This window comes from Myotis nattereri, assembly GCF_964212035.1.
Source record: "Myotis nattereri genome assembly, chromosome: 2".
Taxonomy (NCBI): Eukaryota; Metazoa; Chordata; class Mammalia; order Chiroptera; family Vespertilionidae; genus Myotis; species Myotis nattereri.
This window is the reverse complement of record NC_138076.1, coordinates 191,597,606-191,612,036: the sequence shown is the minus strand read 5'-3', so window position 1 is coordinate 191,612,036 and position 14,431 is coordinate 191,597,606. Positions and strand designations below refer to the sequence as shown.

General features: G+C 49.2%; 1 protein-coding gene across 1 annotated transcript in view; it reads left to right on the top strand.

Moving 5' to 3' along the window:
- Positions 1–2,592: 2,592 nt before the first annotated feature.
- ETV6 (ETS variant transcription factor 6) overlaps positions 2,593–14,431 on the top strand; it is a gene marked incomplete at its 5' end in the record, with an annotated part of 224,386 nt that continues 212,547 nt past the window's right edge. Inside the window, one exon of the mRNA XM_081084471.1 lies at positions 2,593–2,625. Within this exon, the coding sequence (XP_080940597.1) occupies positions 2,593–2,625 (33 nt within the window). The remainder of the gene's footprint in view (positions 2,626–14,431) is intronic.

The following is a 14,431-nucleotide window of genomic DNA, read 5'->3' as shown; positions in this document are numbered from 1 at the left end:
ATAGAGAGGGAAGTTGAGCGCTGTTTCAGTCCTGAGGTCAAATAATTAAAGCTAACATTAATGGAGCACATACGATGTGTAACACACACTCAGGTAATTGAGCACTTTGCATGCGTTTTGCTCATTTCATACAAGAATCCTGTGAGGTGGGTACTGTTCCCCACCCCTATTTGATAGAAGCTGAGGGCCAGTTGCCACCTGCCACATTGATAAGGAAATGAAGCCGAGGTTTATAGGATTTAACCCAGCAACGGGGCATCAGAACCAGTATCTGCAACGTCAGTCCATGGGTCAAAGGCAGATACACAGGTAATTGCCGGGGCGGGAAGGCAGCCGGTGATCCAAGAGGCATTGGTGAGGGCCCGAGCTCTCCTGGGAAGGACAGGTCTACCAGGTGACAAAAGCTGCTGAGGTCCTTGGGGGTGAGAAACACCCATTACCCCCACCTTCCCAGGAACAGGACTGCTTCCCACCCCGACCCCTTTAATAAATTCTGGTTCAGAGTGTTCTGATGAGCGTGTGAAAAAGTCTGAACTTTTGGAGAAGTGCAGGACAGCAGGTATGATGGGGAGGATCTTGGGAAATCTGCTCTGGTCTCTACGTGTACACACACGCGCACACACACACACTCCATCCATCCATCCATCCATATGTATCTTTATAGTTGCAACATGACACACATCCACACATTAAGACCCTATGTCTGCGTTAGCAGGGCTTAGCATTGAAGCATTATAATGCTCTCAGTCTTCTGAAGCGGACAGTCAAGAGTGTTTAGGGAGCCCATACCTAATAAAAACAATAAGGCTTCCAGTGGTTCTCAACCTCTGGCCCTTTAAACACAGCTCCTCATGTTGTGACCCAACCATAACATTATTTTCGTTGCTACTTCATAACTGTAATGTTGCTACTGGTATGAATGGTAATGTAAAAATCTGATATGCAGGATGGTCTTAGGCAACCCCTGTGAAAGGGTCGTTGGACCGCCACAGGGGTCGCGACCCACAGGTTGAGAACCGCTGCAAGCGGACCACCTGTACTCGGGCTGACGCCCGAAGCCCGCACCGACCCCTCTCCCCGCTCGATGGTTTTCCCAGGCATCGCTCGCCCCCGGGCAGGACCGCGGAGTGCGCCCCGGACGAGGGCGGTCCAGCGCTGTGGCCCCTCCCCGGGAGGGCCATTATCTTCAGGAACCCGTCCCGTCCACCGGGCAGTCAAGTCACCTCTTTCGGTTGGTAGCGACCGCTATTTCTTTAAATGGACAGAGTCTGTCGCCACGGGGAGGAAGGGGGGTCAGGAAAAGGAACTCAACTGCCTGCGATAACTGCCCCGCAGCCTTCCCGTCCCCGGGACGCGTGCTCCGCGGGGGAAGCGCCGGCGGCGGCCGTTGCCCGGGGCGGGCGGGCTCGCGCCTCCACGTTTCGGGGCGCCCACCTCGGCGGCGAGCCCCCTTCCCCCCCAGCCCCGGCCCCGTTGCCCGCGGGCTTTGTCTGGGGCGCCGCGCTCGGGCGCCCGCTCGCCCACAGCTCCCGGGGCGCAGGCTGTAACCCGAGCTCCCATTTCCTGGTGGATTCTCTTAAAGAGGCCGCGGCCGCCGAGCAGAACAAAGGCTATTGTCTTATTTCCTCCCTCGGATCCGCGTCCTTCCCGGAATGCCCCTTCCTAAACCGAGTTCCTCGCGCGCCTCTGCGTTCGGGGGCGGGGGGCACCTTGTGCACGTGAAGGTAGCAAAGAGACGGAGCCGGGGAAGGTGGGGGCCGTTTAATAAACCTGCTTTGTCGTTTCCGGGGCCCCGGTGTAACGTTTTTTTCAACCGCGTCTTCCTGGAGCGAGGCGATGGTTGGGCTCAGCCTGGGAAGCCCGGCTCCCGGGCCGGCGGAGGGGCGCGGCGGGGAGGGCGGGCGCCCGCGCCGGGGCCGCGCGGCGGTGGGTGGGCTGGGAGCGCCGCCCGCCTCGCCCGCAGCCCGGCCCCGCGAGTCCCCGCTCCCCGGGCTTCCTCCTCCCGCCGCGCCCCTCCCCCCCGGCCGGCTTTTATTTCCCCGATGCCGGGCTGTAACCCGAGCTTTTATTTCCTGGTGGCTCCTTTAAGAGACCGAGCGCAGTGCTGGGAATCCGCGTCAGTTTCTGCCCTGAAACTCTCCAGATCAATGAGCAGAGAGCTTTCTCAGTTCTGCCTTTCAGTTTCTCTCTTCCAGGAAGGAAAACATTCGAGAGAGAGAGAGAGAGCGAGCGAGCGAGCGAGGGCGAGCGGCGGGAGGCGGGGGGCGGGGGCGCCGGCCGCGGGTGGGAGGAGAGAGCGGGAGGCCGGCCGGGCTGCGCCCCGGGTCGCCGCGCCGCCGCGCCGTGACCTGCAGACCCCGCCGCCGCGCTCGGCCCGGCTCCCACGCCCCCGCCGCCCCGCGCGCCCACTCCGCCGGCCGCCCCGCCCGCCCCGCGCGCTCGCAGGACCCCCCGGGGCGGCTGCCGGGAGAGATGCTGGAAGAAACTTCTTAAATGACCGCGTCCGGCTGGCCGTGGAGCGTTTCTGGGTTGGGGAGAGGAAAGGAAAGTGGAAAAAAACTGAGAACTTCCTGATCTCTCTCGCTGTGAGACATGTCTGAGACTCCTGCTCAGTGTAGCATTAAGGTAAAGATCGTCTCCCCCTCCCTCTGCGGGACCCGAACCCCGGCGCCGCACCGGCCCCGGGCGGCGGTGCCGGGCGCTTCCGAGGGGGCTGTTGCAGCCGCTCTGCTCGCACTCTATGGTTCGGGCGCCCGGGCAGGAGCTGCGGCTCGCGGCGGCGGCTGCGGTACCCTTTCGTGTAACCTTGCTACTCGTCCTCCTCCCCCGCGCCGAGCCCCCTGGAGGCTCCCTCGCCCCCAACCCACCCCCTTTCTTTTTGACAATGAGATGATGCCCGTCACAGTTGGTCAGGAGGAGCCCGAGTGGTCTCCAACTGGAAAACACCCCCGTAATTAGTGCGCTTAAAAAAAACCCGAAAAACTAAAACCTGCTCCCTACTCCTACTCCCAACATGTGACCGACATGTAACTTTTGTTCCCGAGGGTGGTCTCCTTAGCAAAAAAAAAAAAAAAATAATGTCTCCAGCCCCTTATAGGGATGGAATAATTTATTTATTTATTTTTTTAAAGGGCTCCCTGGGTCTGATCAGACAGGATTTACCCCCCTTCTCCTCGGATGGTAATTGCAAGCGCTTGTCGGAGAGACAGCCCTGGTGTCAGCTTTTCCTGGGCATTGCACAATGAATGTTTTTCTTTCTTTTTCTTTTCTTTTCTTTTTTTTTTTTTTTTGAAACCAAGGTGAATAAAGTTGCTGAATGGTTATTTTGCTCCGATGCATATGAAAGTTGAGCAGTCCCAAGGTAGAAAACTCTCCCTGTGATGCAGGGAGAGAGGGAATTCTCTAAGTGAAGCGGAATGACCTTCCGTGTTTGACAGTGCGGAGAGGATACGGGAGAGTAGAAATCTCCGGGCTTTCTGGCCATGTTTTGCTGTACTGTCCATGCAGGAGAGTGGACATTTGCAAACACTTACAGGTAGTTGTGTGTGTGCGCATCTGTCCGTCTGCCGATCTATCTAGGCTGGTGGTGCTGTGGTTTGTTGCTTCTCAGAAGTTGTTGGAAAGTTTGCCACCCCGGGGGGGAGTCAGAATGATGTGCCCCTCTCCCCCAGTTATTTTTTCCCGTAGCTGCATTTCTCGTGCACTTTATTCTTTATTTATTTCACGGTTCCATCAGCACCCAGGAGGAAAAGCCTTCTGCTTCTGTGAGAGCCTGAAGCTGCTGAAGTTTGTTTGGTTTTTGGTTTGGCCCATTTAGTGTGCGTTCATTGAGTGGACACTGCAGAAACAGTGAACAAATAACCCGTGTTCTTCATCTGTGGGGAATTAGAAGAACCTTTCCCGTTTGAACACAGCTTTCCCACTAGGATCTGTTTAGAGGAAACACAGTATTTTATCATATCGGCTTACTAGGTTTTCCTACTTATATTCAGATTGTAGTGTTTCTTATCAGGAAAGATTTTCATGGATTTGAAGTAGGGCTAATGTGGACTGAAAAGGTGGGTTGGGTTTCTTTGTTTTTTGCCTCACAAAAAATGCCAGGTGGAACTTTCAGGCTTCTGTGTTTGTACATCTCTGGGGGTAGCAGTACTTCTGTGATGGAGCGGGGGTGTGAGAATAAAGAAGTTAGGGTACTTGGATATTTTGAAGCCAGTTTCTTTTGCTCTGTAAATTAGACTCCTCATCAAGTTCAGGGAAATATTACCTTACGGTTAATCTAATTTATTTGACACTTCATAGTACAAACACAGGCAACTAAATAATAGGATATTAAATCCCTTAAATTGTATTTAGAGCGTCAGTAAATCTGACATCGAAAAAACTTGGGGTAACGATGGGCTTTAGGGTGAAACAGAAAAAAAAAATCCTTTCTGTGACTTTTCTTGATACTTCTAAAGAGACGATCATTCCCACTGTTGTGATGGGCTCATGTTCGTGTGCTGCAGGCCCGAGTCCTACCAAGTGGTTCATTTCACTGTATTTTAGTGGGAAAAGAGTGCGGCGGCCCCATCCCGTACCCACACATTCAGAACCGATCACAAATCCAGACAAAACACTTTCTTAAATGTGACATAAAAATTGCAGCCCTAGTTTGCATATCATTTCTTTCCTCATTGCTTACCCTCTGAGTTATTTTTAGGTGCCCCTTTTCCTGATTGTATTTCTGTGTAATTAAAACAAATTTAATGTTCTTCACTAGTAACAGAAGTATCTCTCTCTCTTTTTTTTTTTTTTGATTGTTCTTTATGGAACAAGTATACAGACTTACTGACTTCCTAGACTGTGAATCTGTGTCGGCGCACGTATGTGAAGTGTATTTTTCCGAGGAGTTTGTTTAATTCACAATGTTCCAATAACAAGCGCTGGAGATGAAGGAGCGGGATTATTCCAGGTCATCTGAAAATGTTCTGGCGATGTGCGCAGTGTTTCATTTAGTCTTTGGGATGTGGTACAGTGCATAATAAGATGTTTGCTGGTAACCCACAAGCAAGTCCTGGGGCTGCTGCTAGAGTCTGGCACACAAAAACTTTTCTGTGGAGTGGAGAGTGGATGTCAGAAGCTTTCAAGGATGAACTGATGAATCAGATGTGCTGGAGACATGTGACAGGGAAAGTCTGTGTATGTGGGGAGATTTCCCCTCGCTCCTCCCCGCTGAAACTTTCCTCACTTGCTCTCTCTCCTGCCTTACAAGCAGCTGGTCAGCAGGTAGGCAGTCCCCCAGCCGCTGGGGTGATGGAGAACAGAGCGGCCTGACCAGGGGCAGACACAGAGGGAAGGACTTTGTTTACTTGCGAGCGGTGTCTGTTCTACTAGAAAAGAGAAGTGTACCATTTAGGTGGAATTTCCAAGGTGAAAGTTTCTGAGTCAGCCAGTGACCCCTTTGTAAGCAGTGCTACTCTGTGGTGCTGGTGGCCAATGAATGCCTGATACTGGCATTTATAGCATTTATATTCCTTTTGTGCTTTCTAAGCATGTGATCGTCACCTTGGGGAGTTAATATCAGACCCAGGTTTCACAGGAGAAGAAAGGCTGACCAGCTCAAGGTCACCAAAAACTATCACCGAGCCCCACTCTCTCAGCATTGGGCTGCCCGCATGTATAGCGGCACTCTCTTCAAGAGAAGTTAAATGCTTAAATTTCTGACCATTTGGGGTTGTTTAAACGTAAGAACAGTGACAACTAACTACCTAAGAAGTGCAGTGATTCACCCCCCGCCCCAGGATTGAGTGTGCTGGTCACAGGAGGAAAGAAGGGGCTGTCTTTTCCATCATCAGCCTTCACCTTCAAGTCACCTGTTCAGTTTTAAGTTCAGCCAAGTTGCAGCGGAAAGTGGTTATGGCCCAGTAGACACAGTCCTCCAGGAGGCTTGGCACGGCTCTTTCGTCGGGAAGGGCTGTCCAGAAAACAAAACCTAATCATATAACTTCCCTGGTCCCCCCCCTTCCCTGCCCTCTGTACTGGTTGGTTTTCTTAGCTAAGGAAATCTCTTTTTATTTTGCTGCTAACGGGGAGACTTTCTGGGTTTCCCCTGTTGGACTCTGAGCTCCTTGAGTTTAGTTGTGATTAACTTTGTGTCCTAGTACCTATCTTGGCACCGGGCACAGAAATGTTTCTCAGTAATGTTTGCTGATTTGAAGAAAGGCTTGGGATGAGGTCATTGCCCTTTCCGCTGCCTGCCCCTGTGCACCTCAGGGTGACTTAACACCTTCACCTACTAGTTTGCATGAAATATTTAAATAGGACACCTACAGCACTCCCTGGGTGTCTGTCCAAAAAGAATCACCAGTGGAATTTTGGTATAATGATCATGTTTTATTATTTTGATAAAAATTTTTAAGACTATTTTGGTGTCTAAACAGAGAGACCAACATAAAAGGACTTGAGCCAAAGATGCAGCAAAGGGACTGAGGAATAACATTAGGAGGTTCAGTAGAGCAGGCTCTGTTTCCCCCAGTTTCCTGTCAGTCGAATCAGGGAACTTTCAGAGCTGGAAGACCTAGTGATCACCTGGGCCAACGCCCTGTTTTTGTAGAGAGGAGGTCCAGAGGGCCGAATGGTTTGCTTCAGCTGATTGCCGACCGAGCCAGGTTTAGAGCCACACCGGCCTGGTTCTCAGCCCTATAAAAGGCCAAGGAAATTCGATACAATAGGTCGCACCCTCTCTGGCACTTCCTAGCTTGGTCCATTTTAATCACAAGCCAGCTGGTATGAGGGCGCAGAGGGCATGGAAGATGGTGTGTGGGGAACGTTGGGCCGGCCGAGAGGGTATATTGTTAGATGTGAGGAGAGGAAGGAGTAGGAGTAGGGGCTGAGGGAAGAACGGCTTGATGGACTTACATTGATGCACCATTTGCAGCAGTAATTTTTTTTTGTTTTGGTACCAAACACATAACGTTAAATTTACCCCCTTAACCATTTTAAGTGTACGGTTCAGTGGTGTTAAGTATAGTCACATTGTTGTGCAACAGATCTCCAGAACTTTGTCATCTTGCAACACTGAAATTCTATACCCAGCAAACATTAATTTCCCCTCTTTTCCTCCCAGCCGTTGGTAACCACCTTTTTCCTTTTCTGTTTCTATGATTTTGACTACTTTAGATACTTCATATGCATAATATCCTTGAGGCTCATCAATGTTATAGCATGAGACAGGACTTCCTTTTTTTTTTTTTTTTTTTTTTAAGGCTGCACAATATTCAAATTTTGTGGAGATGCCACATTTTCTTTATCTATTCATCTGTTGATGGACACTGGTTTACTCCCAGCTCGTGGCTGTTGTGAATGAAGCTGTGGTGGACAAGAGTGCGCAAATCTCTTTGAGATTCTGTGTTGAGTTCTTTGGGTATATATACCCAAAGATGGGATGGGCGGGATGCAACATTGCTTTTTACAGCGTGTGAGGGACTGGTACTGCTGCTCTGAGCTGAGGGCACTGGACCTGTTATCAGGACTGAGGAATCCTTGAGTGGACCAGAGGCTCCTTTAACCAGGGGCATCCAAACTTGCACCTCAGTTTATGTGTGGTGAGTTCCCTGTTCCAAACAGTATCAGGCAAATAAAAACATGGCAGCCGGTCCTAGGGAAGTAGCTCACCTCCTTCGCATAGGCAAGTCAAGGGTAAAAAATACCCCAAAAGGGGAAACCAGGAAAGGTAGAAATAGACCGAAGTCTGTAAATCTGAGTTGAGCTGTATTTACACTGAGGAAGGTTAGGGGCAAGGGAGCAAGGGGTTGTTGGGACTCAGACTCAACTTGGAGAGCAGTTGCATTTTATTACCGATTTTCCAAAGTTGCTCTTCGGTGTGGATCTCCCAGCTGAGTGAATCTGTGTCCAATGAAGCCCCCTAGGGTGTGGGGTATACACATGACATATTTTTTTCTGTGAATGCTACTTTAGGAAGAACAGTGGAGTTTGTTTTCTGGCAGAGTCCTTCGCTGCTGTATTTGTTGTTAGATGTGTGTAAGAATCCAATCGCTGTGTGTTTTTGTTGAATAGAATGAGCGTGAGAGTACTCAGGGTTCCCACGCCAAAAGGGGCCCAGCTTAAGGACTGTTCACTGCCAAACCTAGTATTTGGGGAGGAAAAACACCAGGCTAAGTTAGTGAGAAGTTAGAATCATAGCCTGTTACCAAACAGACACAGTTTTATTGCTCTTTGAACATATAGGAACCAAACTAAGAAAATGTTGCCTACTAGGGCATCTCAGGGTATAGGCAGAAACGACTTGTGTTATCATGGGTTAGAAACCAGTGCTACTGTGTGTTTCAAACTGTTTCTTCAATGTCAAAATATTACCACAGATATGTTATTTGCTTGATAACCCTTCCTAGATTGTGAAAATATGCAATTCAGCCTGGTCTTTGTCTAAACGATGTGGAATTTTCGGAGCATGGGCAGGGAAGGGGGGCTGACTAAGGAAGACATTAGCCTGTGTGTGTTAGGTGTGGCCTTCCAGATGAGCATTTCAGCTCACTCATCCTGTGGACCAGGGTTATGGGAAATGTAGAACTCTTGCGTTTTTGGAGCTCTATAAATTATAGGCAATTAAAGGTGTTTTGGAGTTTTATAAATTGTAGGCAATTAAAGGTGTTTGTGTACCGTTTTAGTGGTTTCTACAGTTCCTTCTTTTCCCCCTCCTTCATCATCATCATCACCCCCATCATTTAGTGAATTGGTCCTTGCGTTAAGTGTTTTATTATATTATCTCATTTACTCTTAACAGCTCTCTGAGGGACGTGTTTTTTTCTCCTCATTTTACAAATGAGGAATCTAAAGCCCAGGGCAGTTAAGCCACGGATTGGACTGAGATCTCCCAGGCTGTACCTGGCATCCGCACGGCCAGACTCTCCATCGTGGGACTGTAATTCCAAAGCATTTTCCATGACACTGGTCTGAAGTAGAGCCGTTTGTATGAAGAAAATAAGGAAACTAAGAGTGATGGGGCGATGGTGGACCTTCACATGAGCCAAGTGCAGAGGCAGGAATAGAGCTGCGGGGAGATGTTTCCTGGAGTCCTGACTCTTGTTTTCTCTCTGGTCTCCTCTGAAAACGGGTTGTTATATCCTTTGCTCTCATACAAGGGATGGCCAGGTGGTCACCGCGGGCGACTTACCTTGGAACGAATGTTCAGATCTTCCATTTTTATACCAATCCGATGTTCTCTAGGCATATTTTGTCTTTCAGTGGGCTTCATTTTGGGCCCTTCATGTTTTTCTGAGAAACCTTTCCTTTTCCTCTCTGCCTCCTCCCCCCGCCCCCCCCCTCCGCCCCCGTGCCTAAGTACTCCTTCGTTCAGTGGGTGACAGGCTGAAGCTGTCCTCATCCCATCCCGTCCAGCCTCGGGGCTAGACACCTCACCTGTGCCACTCCCTGGCCAGACTCTTCTTCCACAACTTTTCTTTTTCCTTTAAAACTCTGTAAACAATCCACGAACACAAGTTGTTGTTGTTTTAACTGTCTTTCATGTACATCTTTAAAACTGATTTCTAGGAATCTATTTGAAGTCTATTCACGTGTTGACCGATTGTCCCCCACTGTCAAAGGAATGATTTTTTTTTTCTTTTCCATTCACCTGATAGTGTGACCATACTGGCCTTGTTTTAATTTACTTGAATGAAGAGAGAATTTTTTGGCTTTTACTTCACAAATCTCTATAGTGAACAGCTGTAATGAAGTATGTTTTCAGAGCAGAGATAGAGAAGCAGAGAGAGAGATGTGTTGTGGAGGTGATAAGAGTGGATTAAGAAAGCTTAACCCAAATTTCTCATGTAACAGGTGAGGAGGTGATAAGAGTGGATTAAGAAAGCATAACCCAAATTTCTCATGTAACAGGCTTTTATGTTATTTATTTATTTATTTTTTAAATGGAATTTATAGGGGTGACATTGGTTCGAAAAACCATACAGGTTTCAAGTGTTCACCTCAACAAAGCATCATCTGCACATTGCCTCGTGCGCCCATCACCCTAAGCAACGTCTCTCTCCATCCCCCTTCCTTCCCACTTTGCCCACCTCGTGGCTTTTAAATAGCCTGCCTGAGGTCACATTGTTCATTGTGCCTGAGCCAGAGTCAGAATCAGGGATTCTGTCCTCGGGCCATGCCCCTCTAACTATGTGGCAGAGGAAAATTGATAAAAAGCGACCAGAATTCAGGAAGCATAGCTTCATTGTGATGATGCATGTAGAGAGAGTTCAACCCCTGTGGACGGCACCGCACCATGACTGATGATATTTATGATCATTAATTATGACATCCCAGTTAAAGACAAACTTTAAATTATGAGATTTAGGAAGTGAGGAAATAATGTAATGCACTTTGGAAAGCTCCCCGACAAAAGTGGTAGGCATAAAATAAGGTTACGTTTCCAAAGGCTACATTTCCGTCATCTGGACGAAAGACCTCTGAAAAGTGCTCGACTCCCCCGTGAAGCCAGGAAAGAGCTATCCAGTAGATCTGCACGCTCACCAGACCTTGTTCTCCTCGGGGGTATTTTCCCTCGCTGTGTGGGAGTCAGACATACGGAAAACGATCTCATTTCCTGAACGACCTGAAAAGGATGTGTCGCCCTGCTGGTGCGAGCGCGGTGGGCGCTCAGTGATGTAAGATTTTGATTCTTATTTTATTCTGTTTGATGTTGTTCTTCAGTTCTTATCTGCGAAGGTGATTTCCCTCCAGGGGACTGTAAGTTGCTGAGAAGAGGCGCCCGGTCATTGCCATCCTGTGAGTGCTTCTAGGGGAAGCACACAGGCGCTGGAGTAGACAGAACTGAGAGTGAATTCTGGTTCTTGAACTTGTTCATCTTCATCTTGAACCTTGTAACTCATCTGAAGTGCTAATAAGCAGATCTGTCTCTTAGGGCTGTTGGAATATGTAAAGTCTTCCTCTTCGTAATCCTCCACATTGTGCAGTTGAGACTACGGAGGCCAGAGATGTTAACCGTCTTGTTCAAGTTCACATGGCTAGTTCATGGCCCTTCCTGAACTAAAATCTAGGCCTCTCATGTTGGCTGGCTCCCAGCAAGTGCGCCTGTCACTACCCCATTGCGTTTCTCACAGGGCTGGGGTCACTCAGTCAGTGCTCAGAAAAGCTCTTATTCTCACTTTAATTGAATACTCGCCCCAACAGCAGGAGAGACGAGCCAACTGCAATTACAGGATAATAAATGCCTTTTGCATCTTACAGTAAAGTTTTGAGGGCATAGCTAGTATGGTTCTGAATAAGTTTCCAGAGATGAAAGAAAAGGAAAAAAACCCTAAGCCTGGAAGTACTGTACAGTGACTCTAACTGGCGTTATTACTCAGCACTCAAGCATTCGAACCTATTCAGGGATCTGCTTGTTCGTACAGTTGCTTATTATTTGTGACTGGGGCGAGTCTTGAAAGGGAGCATCCATTCTTCAGTCTGCTTTTGTTTAACAGGCGGTCCCATGTCTGTCTGACCACAGAACAGACACTGTTTGCTGCGGGGTGGTGAATTTCCAGTTTTAAGAGCGGGGAATAGATGGCTCTTAGTGGAAGTTTATGCAGAAGGGTTGGAAAAAGCCAAATTTGTTACTTTGGGACATGCGGAGGCCTTCATTTTTAGTAGATGTTAAGAGACTGAAGTATCTGTTTGGAAGTATCTGTTTTGCTGGGGATTTAAAATGCATTCCTGAGTTTTCCTGTGTATGTACACGTTACACAAAAAGACTGGAAAATGACCCTTTTTGAGGAGAGAATGTTAGCTGCCTCTTCCGCTGACCCCATGAAAGCAGGTGTGGATGGGAAGAAGGAACTTGTGAGGTGTGTTCCTCCGCACTCCACCTGGAAAACACAGTGAAAGTTTGTGATTTCTTCTCGGCTGCCTCGTACCTTCTCCGGTGGGTTTTGATGGGCTGTGTAACCCTGTCTTTCTGCAGACTTATCTGTAGAATGAGGTCAGTAATCCTGCTTCACTCACATCCCCTGTATGTGAGGAAGTAGAAACCAGAGATGAGGTGCTGACTGTAAAGTATTTCCTGGAAGAAATGAGCTACAGATAGAAATCAGCCTTGCAAGGAAAAAAATCCAACCCCAAAGAGCAGCTTGTTTGTCTCAGAAGTTGCCCATTTTCCTAACACGCCGCCTTGTCCCCCCAGTGGGAGTGTGGGTCTCGGTGTGGCCACTGTGGCCCCAGAGAGGGAGGGCTCAGATGGCCGCCTTGCTGTGGGTGTGGTTGGGACCAGTGCCAGGACTCTAATGAAGAACCCAGGTCAAGAGACAATTTAGAGTTAGTATTATTCCAGCCGAATGTTGAATACCCAGCTAAATAGATCCACTCTGGAGTGAGCAAAAAGAAATGTACTAGTAATACAGCTTTTACAAAAAGGGGAGTGGGAGTTTGCTAAGCTCGTTTCTGGACTGCTTTGAAGAGTTCAGACGAAGGAAGAAAACTTGTCCACATTAGTTCCTTCCTTATTCATTGTTGCTTCTAGTTGTCTTCTTTCCCAGACTATCCTTGACCGTCCAATCAGACTCCTGCCAGAGCAAACCAGACTGTAGTGTCCCCTCACTCAGCCACATGGACCCGCTGCGTATTTTTGTGTGTAGATTTGTGATCCCAGGCCGGGCACCCAAAGGGACAGAAGGAGTTCTCTTTCCTTTGGGCCTCTTTGTGTGCTCCTGCCCAACTTCCTGCCACAGAGTTGGCACACCTGGTTTTGGGAAATGGAAAATCTTAAGGACCGGAGCCATGGTGTGTTTTGTAGTTGATGTGTTGTCCTTTTGACTTGAGATCTGAGAGATTTTAAAAATCCATGTCTTGAGTTCACTTGATGGTGCCTTGCAGGGTTGACACTCGGGGCTCTCCTGACTCACAAGTCCTGATAGTAATGGGCAGTGATGGGCGGGGGCAGCGGGCCAGGAGTCACTCTCCCTTTGCGCCTTTTGATCCGATCTGTATTCGAAGTGAGGTGAGCCAGGCGGGAGCGCTGTCATTTTGGGCATGAAGTCTGAGTCACGTAGGTTCCCTAAAGCTGGGTAAGTCTCCTCTTCCCCGCAGCATGGAGACCTGAATGCCCCGGTTTGGCTGCCTACATCTTAGATCCCCTGGAAAGCTGCCAGCTCCTTGCTTGACGCTGTGCCATGTGGTGCTTCCCTTAGTCTGCTGACTCGGAGACTCTAGGGTGAGAATAGAGACCATACGGGTTGGAAAAGTGAGAGCCCTTACCCCCCAAGAACCGGAGAAACAAAGGCTCACCTTCTGAGGTTTGCAGTCTGCGTTTCTGCGCCTGTGAGGCCCTGTGCTGTTGGCAGGACGTGACTCGGACGTGAGGGTGCACTGCCCTGCAGGCAGAAGTCAGCTGTAGGTCAGACACAGCGTTTGCACACGATGGCATCCAGGGGGAATGTTGGCGAGCACAGGAAGGCCGGAGTGATGATCCTCTAATCGTTCTCAGCATGCTGTAAAGGTATCTCCCTTTCACCCAGACAGGCAGGGCGATGGGCAGAGGCACCCAGTGTTCGGTTACATCTCAAGTAGGGCACCTATTAGTGTCCCTGTCTTCCAGGCCCCCACCCGTGCTGGCACCGTGGCTTTTCTAGGCTACCTACCCTAGAAAATGAACAAGGAGGCCCTGGCAGCAATGGCAGGGTATTTATGGATTGTTTTCTGGGTGCAGGGCAGTGTGCTGCATTTGGAGATATCTGGGCTAAGGCCTCAGAGGGAAAAGAACCTTAAAACCACAAGAAGGCAGAAAGGCCCGGAGCCATGCGGGCCTCCCCGTAGAAGGCCTGTTATTCCACCAGAGAGGGACGAGGTGGGTCCTGGGGGGCACCGCCACTGTTCACATTAGCCGGCTTATCTGAGAATTTGTCTATCTTGAACATTTTGGTAAAATCGCCAAATGGAGCCTCTCTAAGGGAGCGGGGAGGCCTGTGTGCTTTTGTGGTTAGCCATGGTGCGGGGCAGTCCGATTTAGGGGAAAGATGGCTCTGTGCACATTTCCATTTCAGCTGTGGAGAAGGTGTGGGTGGATGACATGTCGTCCTCTTGCCTCTTAGTTCGTGTATATCTAGGTTATAGGTGAAAGTGAGTTCACAACACATCCTGTTTCTCGTTTGGATACATTTTAGGATGACCTGTGGAGCCCAGGGGAAATCCAGTCACTGCCTCGATGCTCGTGTTTGTAGACTGCTGGGCTAAGTGCCAAACCGGTTATTGGGAAGAATTCACTTCACAGCCCTGGCCCCCAGATTGGTGCCCGTGGTTCTTTAGGGATTTTGCATTCTTAGGGTTTTCTTCTCGGATCTTTTTGGGACTCCAAGTGGGGCCTGTGTTGACAAGGTTCTGCCACTTGGGGAAGTTCTGGCTGCATACTTCTCCAGGCAGGGTAGGGTGAGAGTTAGTCCTGCTG